At 44.4% G+C, this 18,213-nt stretch overlaps 2 protein-coding genes across 2 annotated transcripts in view; both read left to right on the forward strand.

Moving 5' to 3' along the window:
- The first annotated feature begins 5,580 nt into the window (after positions 1 to 5,580).
- LOC113009881 (rab3 GTPase-activating protein catalytic subunit-like) lies at positions 5,581 to 16,474 on the forward strand. The gene is made up of 8 exons (XM_026148453.1): positions 5,581 to 5,598; positions 5,687 to 5,754; positions 6,507 to 6,580; positions 8,281 to 8,369; positions 8,547 to 8,719; positions 13,612 to 13,666; positions 13,976 to 14,304; positions 16,336 to 16,474. The coding sequence occupies exons 1-8, from the start codon at positions 5,581 to 5,583 to the stop codon at positions 16,397 to 16,399; spliced, it is 870 nt and encodes a 289-aa protein (XP_026004238.1). The 3' UTR covers positions 16,400 to 16,474.
- Positions 16,475 to 17,734: 1,260 nt separating this feature from the next.
- Positions 17,735 to 18,213, forward strand: part of LOC113011032 (kinesin-like protein KIF1C) — a 30,398-nt gene continuing 29,919 nt past the window's right edge. The window contains 1 exon segment of the mRNA XM_026150406.1: positions 17,735 to 17,784. The gene's annotated coding sequence lies outside the window, so the exon portion shown is untranslated.

Raw genomic sequence — 18,213 nt, forward strand, 5'->3', positions numbered from 1 at the left:
GAGGAGGCACAGCAGGAGCGTCGGGGGCGGAAGACGGTGCCTCAGTGCCTCTCTCCTTCTGACATTGTTAAAGAAACCCAACACAATTTATAATTATTATATATTACATGTAGTAATGTCCTCAAGTTCTTGTATAACCACTTTTTCCTCTCTCTGTGTTGTTTCTCGTCGTGTTGTTGTGTGTGTTTTGTGTGTATTTGTCTCTTTCAAACAGGTGCCGGTCCTCACCTCTGCAGTGCTCGTCTCCTGTAGCGCTGCATGGTTCTAAGCTAAGTTCCTTTCCTTTTTCTGTTCTCCTAGTTTTTGTCCTCAGGTTTGAAGTGTCTGTGTTGTGCAGCTGGTCTGGTCTGTCTCTAGACAGTTCAGGCTGCACCCACCAGTAAATGGTGGAGGCTCACAGCGACAACTCAACACACAAGTTTCTGAACTCTGCTGATGAGGTTTCTCCGACGAAGTGAGGGCCATGAGGCACAGCTCCCCGTTCCCCCGGTGACCCTGCTAGGTCCACCTTCTTAGGGAAACCCTCTGCAGAGGAGCTGACTCAGCCATGAACTTGTGAGTTGTGTGTGTCCACTCAGGCATTATCCTCTCAGAAACGGCAGCAAATATTACAATAGTTCTGTAAAAATATTTTAAGCGGGGATAAAGGACCGGATTGGTTATAATGTAAGTACAAGTTGTAAAGATACTTAAAAAACAGATAATTTTTTAATTCTTTATGTAACCCCTTTGTATCCCCTGTTCACTGAAGTCTATTTACGAACATACGTAAAGATATTACACATAAAAAATACACAGAAACACTGGAAATCAGTTTTTGGCAGACAATCACTTTTTGGCACAACACCGGCACCGGCACCAAACTTACCTTAGAAATCTGTAGGGTTGTTTCCTCCGAGACATGTTCGAATCTGTAAACAGCTACTCCAAAAAGGATCCAGGTGTTTCAAAATACCTCTTTGGTGAACGTTTCAATTCTGCTAACATAAATGCTGCAATTAATGAACTAAAAGTCAGTGCTCTTCACCCCTATTTATAGACTTTTGCGGATCAACGGATTAAAGCATCATAGGACCAAATTTGTTGTGAGATTCTAAATATATGTGACATCATCATTCTGTAAGCCGAATAGGGCTTTGGAGCGTGATGTCACAGGAGGCGGGCCACGCCCCCCGCCGCCATGACAGTAGGCCAGACAAAGGATACAGCTTCAGCTATGGTTCGTACTTGTTTTGTAGTTGGTTGCAACGTTAGAGCTCATGATCGTGAAGGCAAGAACCTGGATAATGGGCTATCTTTTCATCGTTTTCCATCCTGGCGGCAACGTGAGGGATCCCATGTATCCGATATCACCAAACAAAGACGCCAGGCATGGATTGCAGTGGTGAGACTAGCGGATATCGAGTTCTGTGCAATCCCCAGCTTTTTGTTGATTTGCTCGTGGCATTTTCTCTCCAGTGAGTTCTAAATTAATTCATATCACTATCCGGTTGTTCAGTCTGACGTCACTAGCCGTGTCTGGGTCTAAACTCCGCTGCAGGTCCATATATCAAACGATCACTATGGCATTATTGAGAGTTGAAAAACTGTCTAAAGTCTTTCATCTTTAATAAAATGATCAGCGTTCTGCTCTACCAGGTGTAACAATTGAGTTTAACATCCAGGCATCCATGAAAACGGAATTTATGACATTTAACGGAGTTAGAAGTTAGCAGGGAGTTAGCTCGCTAGCTTCTATCTAAATACAATATAGCATGTCCTGACTGCGGGGTTTTGGAAACAAATTCAAATGTACAGCTCTGCTATCACTTCCAGCATAAATGAAGACAGAAAACTAAACAGCAGTGACGTTTGTAGGGTTACTGAAGTTGGGCTAGCTGGTATATAATGATGTGCTACGTGACCGCTAGCGTCACAGCTATGTTAGCATAATATAAACAAGCTAACTTTTTTCCCACTAGATACAAGTTAATGTGAGTGTTCTCGGTGGTCAGGAACAAATGTAATCGCATGGCAGGATGCTGTAAAAGGACCAAACTTCAGCCAGGAGAACAACTGAGATAATCCATCCACAATACGAGGTTAGTCATTCATATACTGCTGCATGGGCTGGGCTGTAGTTACATCCTAAGGTTTTAAAAACTGAGCTTAAATAAATGATTAGCGGTAATAAAAGCCGAGGGAGGTCAACAGTGATCACTGACTGTTTTAGGAGCTTTTTGAGATCAAATAGAATAAAATAAACATAAAAAAAAGAGATTTCTTTAAACGGTAAGGATACCGTTTGAAGAAATCTCTCCTCAATCTGCTGTCCTTTTCTGCTTGCATCTTTTTTTTTCATCTAACACTGACGTTATTCCATGTTAATTATTTTTTCTCCGTGAAAAACACAGCAAATCATCTTATCCCGGGGTGCCAGGAAGTCGAGCCGCGGATCTCAGCAGAAAACTTTTCAAACTGATTGCAGGTTGATCCAGGTATACATTTGAAACAGGTTCTCCTCGGTGACGTGACAGTCGGAACGCATCTGCATAACCATGGTTACAGGGGGACGCTTTGGAGCTCTGCTGCTCAGCAGCAAAATATTTCAGATCAATATGTAAATACTCCAACTCTAAAACCAAGTAAAATAAATATGCTGCATATGTGTATATTGCGTTCATGTGTGTGTGTGCGCTGCGTGGTAACGTAGGCGCGTGCATGTGTGCCCCTGTCACAGCTCCTTTCAGCATGGCCGGAGGTAACTCACTGCCACTTTGCTCGCAGCTAATTAAAGTTTGTTCAGATCCCAAGCTGCAATGTGAATACAGCCAAACCGCCGCGTTTTTGTTTGTCATTAAGAGACTCATTCGGGATAAGTTTTGTGGAGGGCGGAGTTCACTAATATACGCTTATGAGTTTTAGCCGAGAACGCAGCTAAAATGCTAGCATGCTAAGTTAGCCTGATTGCTAGCGGCTACTCGCGGCAGTCTTTTTTTAACAGCATGCACTCTTTTTTCCTTCGTCAGGAGAGGTGTACTGGCAGTCGCGTGACACACACAGATCAGACACATATTTCTGTGTTGCAGGTATGGAGATGTTCTTATGTTTTGGAGATGCAGTCTTTCATTCATTGTTTTTATAAGTACAGTGTTGTACTGCCTGTTAGATGGCGGTTATTAATATAATTGTACTGAAGTATAATGTTTGAACTATAAGTACCAGAATATTGGGTCCTGGTTATTGAATTGTATTTATCTGACTGTTTATTTGTTTTTGAATTATTTTGTTTATTGTTCTTATAAGTTGTTTTTGATGTTTTTTCAGTGACATATTATTTATTTTGTGCTTTTTGTTTTTGAGAGCTTAAGTTAATGTTTTAAAACAATTTGTTGTATTTGATTCATTATATTATTGTAGTGTTAATGAAGCTGCAGACACAGCTGCTTTCAGCATGGCCGGAGGAGAGGTGTACTGGCAGTCGCGTGACACACACAGATCAGACACATATTTCTGTGTTGCAGATGTGCAGTAAAGAGCCAAAGACCCAGTACTGTCTCCTGCCTCTTACTTTCACGCCAGAACACAACGCAAGAACAACAGGCGTAACACATGAACGGGTTACACATACTGAGGTGAGTTGTTGAGGATATGTCGAGCTGTTGATGAGCACGGCTGGTTTTGTGCTCTTATATACTGTTAGCCTGTTTTGCTGGCGTTAGTGAAGCTGTTTTCAACTGGATGTAACATTGTTGAACTCTGATGATTAATGAATAAACTCTCGATGTGACGATGTGAGCATGTAATTGTAACCCTGTGTTCATTTAGTCGTTTGATACCGTTTAATATCCAGTACATCTATTGGGTGTTTTATAACATGCCCTGGAATCATTTTAAGTTTTACAATGCCGGTGATTTACGACTCTTTCGCGACAGTCAACTGTGGCGTAAACTCTGGCGGGTCTCAGAGCTAGCTTATGTGAGCCAGCAGTGACATCTATACATGCAGTAGCCTTAAAATACTGATTATTTATTCTCCTGCTAGGTAAGAATTTGTGTTTTATACGTTTATTGTCACATTGTGCGCCATGTTATTGTTTCGGTGAAATGAATTTCTACAATGGCGGACTTAGACAAAATAGTGTTACTGTTAATTTGACTCTCTGCAGTGTTTAAATGCTTACACACATACACACACACACACAGTTACTGTCCCTCCACACGTATCAGTTCTGCTTCTATGCCCCATCTTTGTTTACTCTTTCCCACCCAACAAGTGCATAAATAAGATGTTAAAAACATCATCATCATATCAAACATGATCGATTTGGGGGGAGTTTGTTTGGCACATGCTGACTGCATTCTAATTATAATCAGAAGAGGAGGCGAGAGCAGAGAACGAGAGTGCAGCAGTTTGGTGAAAGGAACAGGTGAAGAAGAGGTGAGCATCCAAGAGACGAGCAAGAGGACGGTTTCAAAGCAGACATTATGGCACAATAAAAGCTGTAAGAGCAGAGATTCATTCATATCTTTACTATTTTTCTTTAGCTTCTACTCCCGCTGCTTACAATAAATCCGAGATAAAGAACAAACAAGAGCAACTCACATGGCATTGATTGTTTAGTTCAGTGTCACTCTGTGATTGTTTGACATTTCATATAAATGTGACTCTAAAATATAGCCAATAATATTAAAAAGCTGCTGTTACTGAGTGAAACTTGAAGGATTATGATAAACTTCAGTTCTTACTGAATCTGTAACATTGCTTTTTTTTAAAATTGTTAAATGACTTTTGTGTCACTGTGCACAGTGAAAAGCTCACCTGATGTAGTGGTGAGGCCATGTTCACCACTAGATGGAGACAACCTGGCACAGGTATTTTCTATACACAAAATTTCACCCTGAAAAGCCTTGGTGGGAATTGTTGTTTCATAGAAAGTAAAGGAAAACATGTCTTGAGGTCTTTTTCCAGTGTTTTCAAAATTGTGTTTTTCACATACACATCAAAACTTCACACAGACAAACACACACACAAAACAACAAAATATGTCAAATTATGGAGGGCAGAGAGCGCAGCCTTTACATTGTGTTATTGTAGAGTGACAGGAACTGCCTATGAGCTTCTAATCAACCAGAAGTGTTGACGGAAAATCTATCAAAGGAAATACATTGATGAAAATCAAAGAAGAGAAATATTTATGTGATGTTCCATTTTCCTGAGAGCTGATTGGCTGTGACGACTCCTTCAAGTACTACATGCTACTTTGTCCTGCTAGTTAAGCCTGCTGTCTGTTCTCAGGCCTCCTCCTGTTTCACTGCCATATATCCACCACCAGAGGGCTCCACTGACCTGCCTGCTGACATCACAGCACACCCCTGTGTCATGTGACCTGGCAGGAGTAGCAAAGCTGGACTCAGACCTGGCCCAGGCAAGTTCAAAGGCAGCTGTGGTAGAGAGAGGATATGGGCTCAAATTGTGGTCATAAATATTGTGTACTTGTAAATCAGGATTTGTGTGTGTGTATGGGATCAGAACGATGCCACCTTGAAATGAAACTGAAAAAAATATTGAAACTGAAAAAAATATTGAAACTGAAATAAATGTACAGCGCGGCTGCGGTCACGGACAAACTTGCATGTGTCTGTTCGGGAATGGCAGATGCTGAGAGGTCCAGCGTTTACATTACCGACTATTTCAAAGTGACAGCCTGAGGTGTTCTTCAGTAAATTGGACTACCAGACAGGAGGACCTGAGGCCCCAGCGTATTATTTTCGGTAAGTTAAATGTGTGTGTAAGCTAATCCGTAACTTAGGTCCTTAGGTGAGCACTTGGCTGTAGGGGAAACTTGTTTTGTAAAGTTCGTTTAGCTAACCCGTGCAGGTGAATGAATTTACCCTGACTAAAGAAATCAAGAGAAACGCACCGGGCTGCTCAGTGACTAACCACGGTTACTGTGCTTTTATTATGAGTATTATACTGTAAGAGCAACAGGCTGGACTCTGCTTCTGCTCCTGTGCAGAGCTGCTTATTAATAAGAAGCTCGGTATACAGACAAGGATAACACAGTACCCGGGCTAGAACGACAACTCCAGTTTGAGGCGCATGTCCTCCTGACATTTGGTGTTTGTGTTAACGATCCAATGGAAAAGCTTTGATGGGAGTGAGCTGTTCACTTGCACTATAGCACACAAAACGCTGCGCTGAGCACTGAGTGTTGCATCCGTGTACACACTGCATTGCTTCATATTTCACTCGTAAAGTAGGAAATGGGTGGAGCAGTTTATTAAAAGGGTAAACGTACATGGGTTTGATTGTACGGCCCAAACAGAGCTGGCACAGGTCTAACAAGCATGAAGGGACAAACTGAGTGTGACATAAGGAAATGCTTACATGTGTAATTATCTTGATTACTGGTGAAGGACTACGTCACATGTAATCAAACATGACTCATTACTTATAAAAACCCTTTAACTAAAAGTGTATCAGAAACTCTCCTCTACTGTTTACTCTGTTTATCACCCAACAGTGACCTCGACCCTCTTCAAGCTCCTCACTGCTCAGTTCGAGTCAGGACGGCTGAAAATCCTCAGTGTTTACTGGGTAAGTTGAACTGATCAGTGGGACACTCAGGGACAGAGACCATGATGCTTTGGGGCAGACCACAGAGGTTTTACCAGTCAGTACAGATTTCAAACACACCGCTACATACTACATTAAGGTCAGTTGTATTTTTCTGGTTGCTAATACACTTGGATCCATTACAAACATACACATTGTTGTGTGATGTGTGAAGACTTTTTATGGCTTTGTTTTTTGTCCAAACAGCACAGAGGAAACTATTTCTAAGCCAAGAGGCTAAAATTCATGCATCAAATGATGCGCAGCAGATAAGACGGATGTAATCAAGCTTCCGATAGAAAGAACATAGTAAAGGACAAATAAAGTGTCTTTTTTCCTCATTGTTCTCTGTGTGGGCCTCCTACTTCCTCCCACAGTCCAAAGTCATGCAGTTAGTGGGGACAGGTTCATTGGGGCTCTAAATTTCCCACGGTGTGAATGTCTGTCTCTGTTTGCCCTGCGACAGACTGGCGACCTGTCCAGGGTGTGCCCCGCCTCTCATGACAGCCCCAAGCACTTTACATGTGATGTAAAGTGGACTTTTCTTTTGTTGCCACGTCCATGATTTAGAAAATGTTACACAGATGTTGTCCTGCTTCGCTGTGCTGAAGCGTGTGCTTCATGGAAAGTTTGAATAAGAAAATATCAGGTCAGTAACTGTTTTTGTTCCCTGTAGGTGAGGCTGTGACAGAGCTCTTTAAACTCTGCTGTAGGACTGAGTCTACAGAGGAGATTCCTGAAGAGGAGACGCTGAAGATGAGGGCAAAGGTCAGGTTCCTGGCTTTACTTGTTGAGTGACCATACTGCATTCTGGAAACGTGCGTAGCTTACTGGGAGATCTGGGCATCTGTGCTGACCCGGGCCTCAGCAATTGAACAGAAACTCTTGGATGTTTTTGTCGTCTGTAGAAAACAGTGATATCAGCTCTGCTTTGTCCAAGCTGACCGAGCCAGCAGCAACTGTGCCCATTTCCAAACTGTCTGTCTCCAACATGGTGCACAGTGCCCGGAAGCACATTCGCCGCCATCGACGCATCGATGAGTCGCCCCTTAACACCGAGATACTCAATTCTGTCCTTCTGGTAAGAGTTAATCATGTAACCTGTTTAAAAGGCATTAACTAGTCGGACTTGACTGATACTTGACTGAGTTTTAATGGTTTCAGCTCATTTTATGAGGAAACAGATTCTGACAGAAGAGGTGTGGATCCCGTGTTAGGAGACGGTGAGCGTGATATTCAGAGCAGCAGAGACCTCGCAGCGTGTGGTAGTTTGACTCGTACTGATGTGGCTCCTCTGCTTCTTTTCACAAACAGTTTTTCCTTCCTGGTCACTGTTGAGCCCGTCACACTCAGCAGCTCGAGCTAAGACAGCCTTGAATCTTAAAACTACAGCCGTAATTGCATTTATGTCTTAGAGTGCTGCCACAGATATTGATCCCATCTGACAGCAGCTCAGTAAAGCACAAGAGCGTCGTCTTAAACAGGATATCAGGCAGCGTTCTTATTTTTATTGTCTACTTCTGGTCACATCCTGCTTTTGCCACTGAGCGATCAGCATCCTGTGTTTTATCATGAAGTGCTGACTACGTGAGCTGCACTTGTTTAATTCTTCTAACATCTATAAAACAACAGAGTTTCTAAATGACAGACTTATTTATTTGTGTTTGTGTCTCTGTTTCCAGATGCTGCTGTGGAGAAGTCTGACTGTAAGAATAACACTCAGCTGTCCAACTCCAGTGGGACATCGGAGCAAGAGGAAACCTCTGATTATGTATGTTTGCCTCTTCACCACTCGCACACTCAAGGTTACACTCAGGTCAGGTCCAACATAAGTTTCAGAGTGAAGACGGGCTCAGTGCTGTCAGTACTTTGTCAGGATTTTTATTAGAATGTATTAAATTTGGTGTCCTGCTGTTTGATTTCATGCTGGTCTTTTCCCTCGTTGTAGAAGCTTTTCCACCAGCTGAAGTCAGCCCCCAGTGACAGTCTGACCTACCGTCTGGCTCTGTGTGTGTGTCTGGTCAACTATTACTACGGTGGGCTGCGGGCTGTTGGACACCTCTGGCAGGAGTTTGTCCTTGAGTTGCGTTACAGGTGGGAAAATAACCATCTCATTTGTGGGTGGGTACCTCACAGGCTCGTGCTGCTTTGATTTTAAAGATGTCACACATATTAACATTTTCATTTTATAGCAGGTAAAATAAGTATTGAACACGTCAGCAGTTCTCTAAGCAAATATATTTCTAAAGGTGCTTTGATGTGAAATTATCACCAGATGTCGGTAACACAGGGACATTAAACACACAGACATTTATTTATTACTTTATACAAATGTTGGTGATGACAGTTCATGGCAGCGTCTGTATGGAGAAACCAGTCCCATCATTGCTCATGACTTTGACCCACTCACCACACAAACAGTCTATAAATCCCGAATGCTCCGTGGATCCTTCCCACAGATTCAGCTCAGGTGATTGGCTGGGCCGTTCCAGCAGCTTTACTTGATTCCTCTGAAACCAACAGTTTCCATTGGCTGTGTTTGAGATCATGGTCTTGCTGAAACATCCATCCTTGTTTCATCTTCATCATCCTGGTAGATGGCAGCAGATTTTAATCAACAATGTCTCCATTCATCCTTCCTGGAGTTAGATTTAATGGCTCAGTCCCTTTTGCAGCTTGTTATAAAGTTTTTATGCATAACTTTTCTAAGCAATCACACATTTTTTTGGGAACATCAAAATCATAATGCTCCCACCTCCAGACTTCAGTGTTGCTGTGGTGTTTTTGGGATGCAGCCACCCAAACACGGTGTGTTTACAGCATTCAGAGAGTTTTGCTCTTAACAAAGGCAGTCGCACTTTTCTCCTCCCCCTTAGCTTCCCTGCTTAGCCTCTTGTGTCCTTGTCTTGTCTCGTGTTTTTTGTATTATTTTTCCCTGGAACACTCTCTCACAGTCTGTTCTCTAAAACCTAAAAGAGGAATTATGGGTTGGATCAACTGCTCCCTGAATGCAATTGACACCCCTTTCTCAACGAGAAGTCTGGGCTCGGGTGAGCCTGAGTGCTGAAGATATCTACCTATTTGGAGCCATGATAACAGGGTTCTGGCTGATTGGAGCTGGCTTGGCCCTGACTTATCGAAGAATTAAGAAAGCGGAACCGGCTGTTCAAACCCCCACAAGGCTGCCCGCTGGGATTCAAACGATGGGAAGAGGCGTGAGTTTCTCAAAATGGGCTCATTGAACGCAGCATGGATAAGATCTTGGAGAAGCTCACTGCGGTCGTTGTTAACTTGTTATTTTCTGTTATACTGCGAGAGTACTGTTGCCCGCGAAGGGTTGTTGTTGGTGTGGAGAAAAATGGCGTAACAAATAAAGCGCTTGGAGTGAGACTACGACGTCGTGTCTTTGAGTTCTCAGAATCGGCTCTCTGAGCACAAGAATGACAACATCACGGAGCGCAAGTTTGATAACATCATGGAGAAGCTCACGGCTCTCCAATGGGAGATTGAGAGACCAGTGTCGGAGTGTTAGAACAGCTTTGAAATTCATATGAGCTGTTCGCACTAAAGTAAAAACCTCCATCACTTACGCGGATACCCCTTCGGCCCCAGCCGTGGGCTCAAGGCTGGGGCCGAACAACAACTCCCTGATAACGACTGTGTTTAGACTGTTCTTCCCGTTCCATGCAAGGTCACCTGGGTTGGCTGGAAGACTGTTTACTTAGCCTGGCAGGGAGGAGGACACTGTCTCAGCTGAACTCTGGACACACACACACATACAGACACAGACATATATACACATGCAGATGTACACTCCTCCCCCCTCCAAACGCCTTCGACGCTTATTCCCCTCCGATGCTGACGGTCGATCAAGGAGACCAGCGCACGCAGGCCCGGATATGCTGTCTACACTGGCTGTCTCTCACCCTTTACCCACCCCTGTTGCTTGTCATGTGTTTCTTTCGTGTATTAACAGTTTTTTCATGTGCAGAGGTGTTTTTTTTCTGTTCTCAAACTGATCTCCCTGTTGGAGCTCAGTCTGGGGGGAGTTATTTTTTTTCTCCTTATCTTTCCTCATGTGGTGCATTTTCCATTGTTATGCCTCTCTGACCTGTCTTCCCCATGTGATGTTTGTGTCATGTATGTATGGTCAGAAGGGTAAGATGGCGCTGGCAAAGGTCGGCAGCCTTAACCCAATTTCCATCGGGGTCAGCCTTCAGGATCAATAAAGTTTTATTGAATTGAATTAAGTGACCAAACTATAAAGTTAAAGCGTATTGTTGTACCTATGCATTACACTGGAGCAGAGCTTACATACATTCTTACCTGCTTACACTCATCATTCATTCGTCAAACTGAATAAAATAGCAATAAAATAGGGTGGCTGCAGCTCAGGCGTTAGAGCGGGTCGTCTACTGATCGGAAGGTTGGTGGTTCAATTCCTGGCTTCCCCCAGGCTGCATGCCAAATATCCTTGGGCAAGATACTAACCCCAAATTGCTCTCCGATGCGTTCATCGGCGTGTGTGTGTGTGTGTGTGTGTGAGAGAGAGAGAATGTTACTTAGAAAGCACCTAGAAAAATGTGCTTGTGCGAATGGGTGAATGCACAAGTTGTGTAAAGCGCTTTTAGTGCTCAGAAGAGTAGAAAAGCGCTTTATAAGAACCAGTCCATTTACCATTTAACCAGAGGAGTATTGCACTGGTTGGATGGCAGCAGCCATGGAGGGAGGGTGTAATTGTCCCGTGTTATGCTGGTGTTTTGTATTAGATGTAAGCTTACATTTGGCAGCATTAGTGAACATTATACTGAATGTTACACAGGAGTGTCTCAGGTAGGAGGGAGGCTCACTTGGTCCGTTCACTGAGCTTAGTGTTCAGTGATCGATGGTCCAGGGGAAAAGCTGTTTTCTTAGCCTGGCTGTCCTGTTTCTTGAACAGGTGCTGTCCAGGATGAGATGAGATTTGATTGGCTCTCCTGAGACAGCGAGTGCTGACCATGTCCTCCAGGGAAGGAAAGGGACAGGCACTATTCTTCTGTGCTGTCTTAATGACCCACTGAGCAGTTAGCATACCAAGCTGTTAGCAGTAGGTGGGGACACACTATGGTGCTGTGGTAAAAAAGCCACCAAGACTTTCTTCTCCAGATGGTTCCTCCTCCTCCTCAGCATCCTGAGGTGGAGTCTTTGACTTTGGACCATGAGAGGTCCTCAGCTACGTGAGTCCCCAGGAACGAGGACACTCGCTGAACACAGTCTGCTTGATGTGGAGAGGAACGTGTTTCCCTCTGCTGAGGTCACATCTCCTTAGTTTTGATGGCGCTGAGCAGACGCTTGTGTTCATTGCAGCAGCCTGTCAGGTTTTTAACCTCCTGCCTGTTCGCCGTCTTCTCCACTGATGATTGTCGCATCATCAGCAAATGTAACGATGGTGTTAGAGGGGCAGGTAGGTGTGAACTCATGAGTGTACAGGAGAGCAGGCAAAGACGCCTGTGGATACTTTATGAATGCAGATGATAATATTCTGCCAGCGTTTCACAGACTTGTTCAGCAAACTTTAAACACACTTCACGCTTCTCTTTTTTTCTGTGGCTCTTGCGCACATATTGTTTTCTTTGAAACAGTCGTACCTGCTGATTCCAGGCCTTTCTGTGGCTCTTCATAACTGGGCCTTGACTCTTCTGATAATTCTTTTCACTGGTCTGTGTGAAATCTTGTGGGAAGCACCTGGTCGTGGCCCATTTATGGTGAAATAATATTCTTTCCACTTTACCAAAAGTGCGCTGGAACCTTCAGTAGTTCTACTGTGACCACTGCCACCAGCATGTTTTGCAAAAGTCTTGAGAGAGCTCGTTGTTTTTACCCGTCATGAGACGTTTCTTGTGTGAAACCTGAATAATGAGACCATCAGTTGGGACTGAACCAGCTGATATTTGATTTGATATTAATTGGCGAGGTCTGTGACGAGTTACATGACTCTTTGGTGGCAGGACTCCTGGGCTGGAGGTGCGAGTCCCACTGAGTCTGTGGATGTTGTTGGACTGTCCTGGTTTCCCACCTCGGGATAAGCAGACTACAGTAGCGGTTTCCCTTTCTAAGAAGTGGGACTAGGGGCTGTGCTTGAACTTGGGAATGATACTCCAAAGCCTCCCTGGAAGTCTGTGACTGGGTCAGTTCGTTAGTTGAACCTGAGGTTGAGGATATATTTTCAGCCCTGCAGCTCCTCTGTCAGATGGTGACGGCATACAAAGTATCTGGTACCACTGTCCTCTGTGTGCTGCTGTTGGTCCGTCAGCTGTGGAGAGAGTGAAGAATAAGTGATAATGAAAAGTTGTTGTTCTCGTTGAACTCTGTTATTGCTGCTTTATTCGTGGCCAACACTCAGCAGATATTGGCACCAGCCGATTTCAGTCGGGATCTCAAAGGACTTCGTGGAAGAGCAGAACCTATTTGCAGACATTTGTGGGACCTCGTTAGACTGTTGACTTGGACACAGACAGAAGACAGAAACACATTTTGAGACCAGAGGAGATGGATCTGTCAGAGCGGGGGCCCCCAGGCTGTGGAGTGCTTTGCCTCCATCATTATGTTGCCTTGATTGCATTTATTTTTATAAACAGCAGCTTGAGACTCATTTATTTAGCCTGGCTTTGAACTAGATTTGTGCTGTTTTATATTATTGTGAAGCACTCTGTGGTTCTTATCCTGTGCCATATAAATAAAGTCAAATGCTGGATGTCTGTACTTTGTCCAGCTTCAGCTGTCCAGCTGAGCCGACACTTTAGAATCAGGCTTTGGTGTTGTTGTCAGTCATGTTGGATCTCCGTCCGTCTCTAATAACAGACAAATGACCAAAATGTAAAAATCCAAGTACATAATACCAGGCACAAAAGCCCCTGCAGTGTTTGTGCCGTGCTCTAACTAAAACTTTGCTTGAAATTGTTTAAGCAGTATTTGTTTCTCTGTTAACACACTGGTGTTCACTCATATCCATCTCTGTGCTTCCTAATCTGCAGGCTGGCAGGTGGAGCTCCTGATCTTCGCTGTTGTCTTTTGCATCAGAAGTTCCAGGTAGCCACACAGTGCACAAAGTGCACAAAGTGCAAGGACTAATCGAACGATTTAAAAGACAAAAAACAACATCATGCACATTTGTAGACTTGCAGCTTTAATTCCAGTGGTTTATCAAAAGTGTTGTGTTAACTTTGATAATTGGAACGATGTTTAGGTGATAAAGAGAAAAATGAATTCTGAGAGCTGATGCTCAGTGTGATACAGCATCTTCAAACTCCCAAACACCTGTTTATGTTGTGTTGTCTGTTGAACACAAGTAGCAGTGTTATGTTTCCATGTGTGAAAAGAGTTTTTGTTCCTGGACAGATGCTGAATTGTTGTATCGAAAGGAAGAAGGCCAGAGATGAATCTCACAAGGTACCCGAGGGGAAAGAAAAGGAACACAGGGTCTCAGGTGCCTGCCAGAAGAGCCGCCAAGGACCAGAGTGTGCAACCAGTGCTTCCAGTTCAACAAGAGAGATGTCTCAAGGAAAATCCTGGGACTCGTGGAGTGACAGCGAGGAGGAATTCTTCGAGTGCCTGAGTGACCAGGGCGAGACTGAGGCGACACAAGCTGAGGGCAGAGCTGAGGGCAGCCTGCACCCCTACAACAACATGACTCAGCTCAACTCTGCAGAGCCTCTCTATGTTCACAGGTCACCACACAGGTCAGAGTCACTGCCTCACTGTGCAAACACATCATATGCTGTTATTTATTCCAAATACAGCATGTTGAAAATAATAGTCGGGGTCACACGGGGTGGAGCCTATCCCATACCATAGGGCGAGAGGCGGGGTTCACCCTGGACAGGTCGCCAGTCGCAGGGCGAACACAGAGAGACAGACAAACATTTAACCCAGGGGTGGGCAACTCCAGGCCTCGAGGGCCGGCGTCCTGCAGATCTCACCCTGTGTCAACACACCTGAATCAGATGGTTAGTTCAGCCTCTGGAGAACTTCCACGATAAGGATAAGCTTTATTTGTTGGTTGCCTGCAACTGAGATGACCTAATCGACCATACATACAATGTACAAACTTAACATTGGGGATACAGGTCAGGCTAACTAGCAACAAAGGATAGCCCTAACCCAAGACACGTTGAGGAGGTAATTTAGCCATTTAAATCAGCTGTGTTGGATCAAGGACGCATCTAAAACCTGCAGGACACCGGCCCTCGAGGCCTGGAGTTGGACACCTCTGATTTATGCTCTCATTCACACCTGTGGGCAGTTTAGAGTCAGAGTTAACCCAACCCCACTCGCTCCATGTTCAAAGACCTGCAGTTAATAATTAGAACTAAAAGAAAGCGGTTGTAACAGTACAGAGGCGACCTTTGTGTGACAAAACCATGAAAGCAGATCTCATATAAGTGGTTCACAGAAATGTCATTAACCTCAGCTGAAGCTGACTGAGTCTGATATCTGTGCATCATGTTTCATTTTCAGGATATCTGACATGGAGTCCTTCAAAGTGAGTCGGACACACTCTGGGTCAGCTGTCTCCTAAGTTTCTTAGTGCTTCCTGTCTAACATCCACACTTAGGCGGACACATCGGAGAGCAGCTTGGGGTTAGTATCTTGGCTAAGGATACTTGGCCTGCAGACTGGAGGAACCAGGGATTGAACCACGACCTTCTGATCAGTAGATGACCTGCTAATGAGCTACAGCCACCCGTTAGCCTTCAGCATTAGCCACATGTTGTGGAAGTTTTCCATTAAATAAAGCCTGCAGACGAGCGGCAGCTAACATTCTTTAATCAAAACAAAGAACAGAAAACCAAGCTTGGTGGAGAGCCTGCATGACCGCGGGGCAGACGGTCAGCAGAGTCTCCCTGAGCCTAGCATGGCTCTCAGTTAAAAACCTTCTTCAGGAACAAAAGGCAGTACACAGCTGTTTCACACCTTAAGGTCCACACTCCCTCGCTGCCTCCCAGAGTCCTCGAAGAGACGTCTTCTCTGTGCAGTTAATGAATGGGATATTAATGAATTAATAATAAATGTCATGTAGGCTTTTACAAGTAAACTAGTGTGAAATAAGAGGACTGTTGATCAGCCTACGCTGTGGAAAGCTGTGACTCTGTCACTGACACGTGTGGCATGATGGATGCAGTCATGCTGGGAGAAGCTACGTGAGTGCAGAAACCTCTGATCACCAGACGATCACGTGGTCATCAGTTTTCAAACAGCTCATTGCAGTTTTATAAATCATCTTCAGAGGTTATTTGAACCTTGTCTTTGCAGAGACCTGCAGACCTGAGGCAGTAATGCAGTGATAATGACCAGCACACAGTGTAAGTCATGCTGCAGCTGCCCTGAATCTACAGTGTTGGTTATTCCCACCATGTTTCTGATCCAGTGTGGACGAGCTCTTTATTCAGTCTGAACTGGTTTTAATACTAAAATACAATTGATTTGTTATTCATAGATTTTCAGATTTACTCTTACACAAAAAAGTAAAACATTTGTTGCCAGATCACACGTATTTACTTCCAGTCCTGAACAGAAGGAAATCGTTTTGATGCCTAAATGACATTTTATGTTCAGTGACAACCTGGTGTGCTTGGGTCCATGAATGCAGTGGTGTCGTGAGTGGGCCCTGTTACAGTCGTCAGTGCCAGCATGAGGTGTCAGTGAATATATTTACACATTACTTCATTTAAAGTACGAGTTTGTGTCTCTGTCCACAGGCAGTCAACCCCGGCTGTGTCCTGGAGGATTTTGTGCGCTGGTATTCACCTCGGGATTACGTAGAAGAGGAAGTGGTCGATGAGAAGGGCAACACGATGGTGACGGGGACACTCAGTCCCAGGATGAAGATCCCAGGCAACATGTGGGTGGAGGCTTGGGAGACTGCCAGGGTCACACCTGCACGACGCAAAAAAAGACTTTTTGATGACACCAAGGAGGCCGAGAAGGTCTGAAGCAGGTCGTTCGTTTTGCCACATGCGTGTTTTTAAGCCAAACGTGTTTACTAAGTGGATCACAAAGTGTTTTCATGAATGTTTCTGCTGATTTTCAGGATCCGCTTGTGCCATGGGGCCGTTTTGGCTCATGTATGTTGGAGAAGTCAGTTTAACACAGATCTGTGCTCACAGACATGTTGAAGCATTTTCACATGTTGATGAAAAAGGATCTGATGCTGTCACACACGATGTTTAACTGACACACAGCAGCTCTCTGTGGTGTGATGGTGTTAAATGAAGAACAACTTTAAACCAGCTTCTATTAATGATCCGGTCGGCTTTATGGGAAAGGGACAAACAGTAACTGGGGTTAGTTGTTTCCTCACCCAAAGAGGGTCCTGGATTTGGACCCGGGCAGGTCCCTGCCAAGCGTTTGCATGTTCTTCCTGCACATATGAAAGCAGAGCTCGGCGCTCCAGTTTGCACCATCACTGAAAATGTTGCCTGTCTTTTAAAGACATTGTTTATCCAAAAAGAGAAAGTTAAAAATAATGCAGCACGGTGGTTAGCGCTGTTGCAGCACAGCAAGAAGGTCCTGAGTTCAATTCCACCATCAGGTCTTTCTGTGTGGAGTTTGCATGTTCTCCCCGTGTCTGCGTGGTTTCTCTCCGGGTACTCCGGCTTCCTCCCACCGTCCAAAGACATGCAGCTTGTGGGGATAGGTTAATTGGATAATCCAAATTGCCACTAGGTGTGAATGTGCGAGTGAATGTGAGTGTGAATGGTTGTCTGACCCTATGTGTTAGCCCTGCGACAGACTGGCGACCTGTCCAGGGTGTACCCCGCCTTTCGACAGCTGGGATAGGCTCCAGCGCCCCCCGCGACCCTGAAAAAGATAAGCGGAAGCCAGTGGATGGATGGATAAAAATAATGCTCACTGATAGTCTTATGACAGATTTAAAGATCTGGGTATGACTGGTCCCTCTGTGAATAACCATCATAGAGAAAGGTCACCGTTTATCTGGAGTCTTCTTCAGAGGCAGCCTGTTGGCTGTGCAAAAATATTCTGTTGATCTGAAAGAGCAAAAGGAAAACAGAAGCCAGGCAAACTAAACTTTTTGGGGGTTTGTCTTTAGGTTCTGCACTACATGGCGATGCAGAAACCTGCAGACCTGGCCCGTCACCTCCTGCCCTGTATACTTCATGCAACTATTCTGAAGTTGAAGGAAGAAGGTAAGTCCTCACCGTTTGGTTGAGAAACACGTTTATATGAAATAAAATCAGGGAAAATAACTCTGAGCCCACAGCAGGTAAATTACAGTAAGACCGAAATACAAAAAACTAAAGATATTAAAATAAGTACTAAGAAAATGACATGCAACCCGAGCTGTTAATGGAGAAAAAAACCCAGAAGCTGCATGAATAAAAAAGTAGAAATCTTGGACGCTGCCAGCACAATGAACAGGCTTTTGACGGGGCTCGCACACAAACACAAAGCAGAGGATGAAGCATCACCAAATATGTTTCCAAACCAAAGAAGATAAGATGAAGCATACCTGCGCAGCGGTGGGTGATGAGGAGAGGCCGCAGCGAGTCTGTCTTAAAGTGCAAGTTTGTGACAGTTTAAAGCTTAACAAGCTAAGACGCCAAACATCCAGAGCA

This window comes from Astatotilapia calliptera, chromosome 18 (genome assembly GCF_900246225.1).
Source record: "Astatotilapia calliptera chromosome 18, fAstCal1.2, whole genome shotgun sequence".
Classification (NCBI taxonomy): Eukaryota; Metazoa; Chordata; class Actinopteri; order Cichliformes; family Cichlidae; genus Astatotilapia; species Astatotilapia calliptera.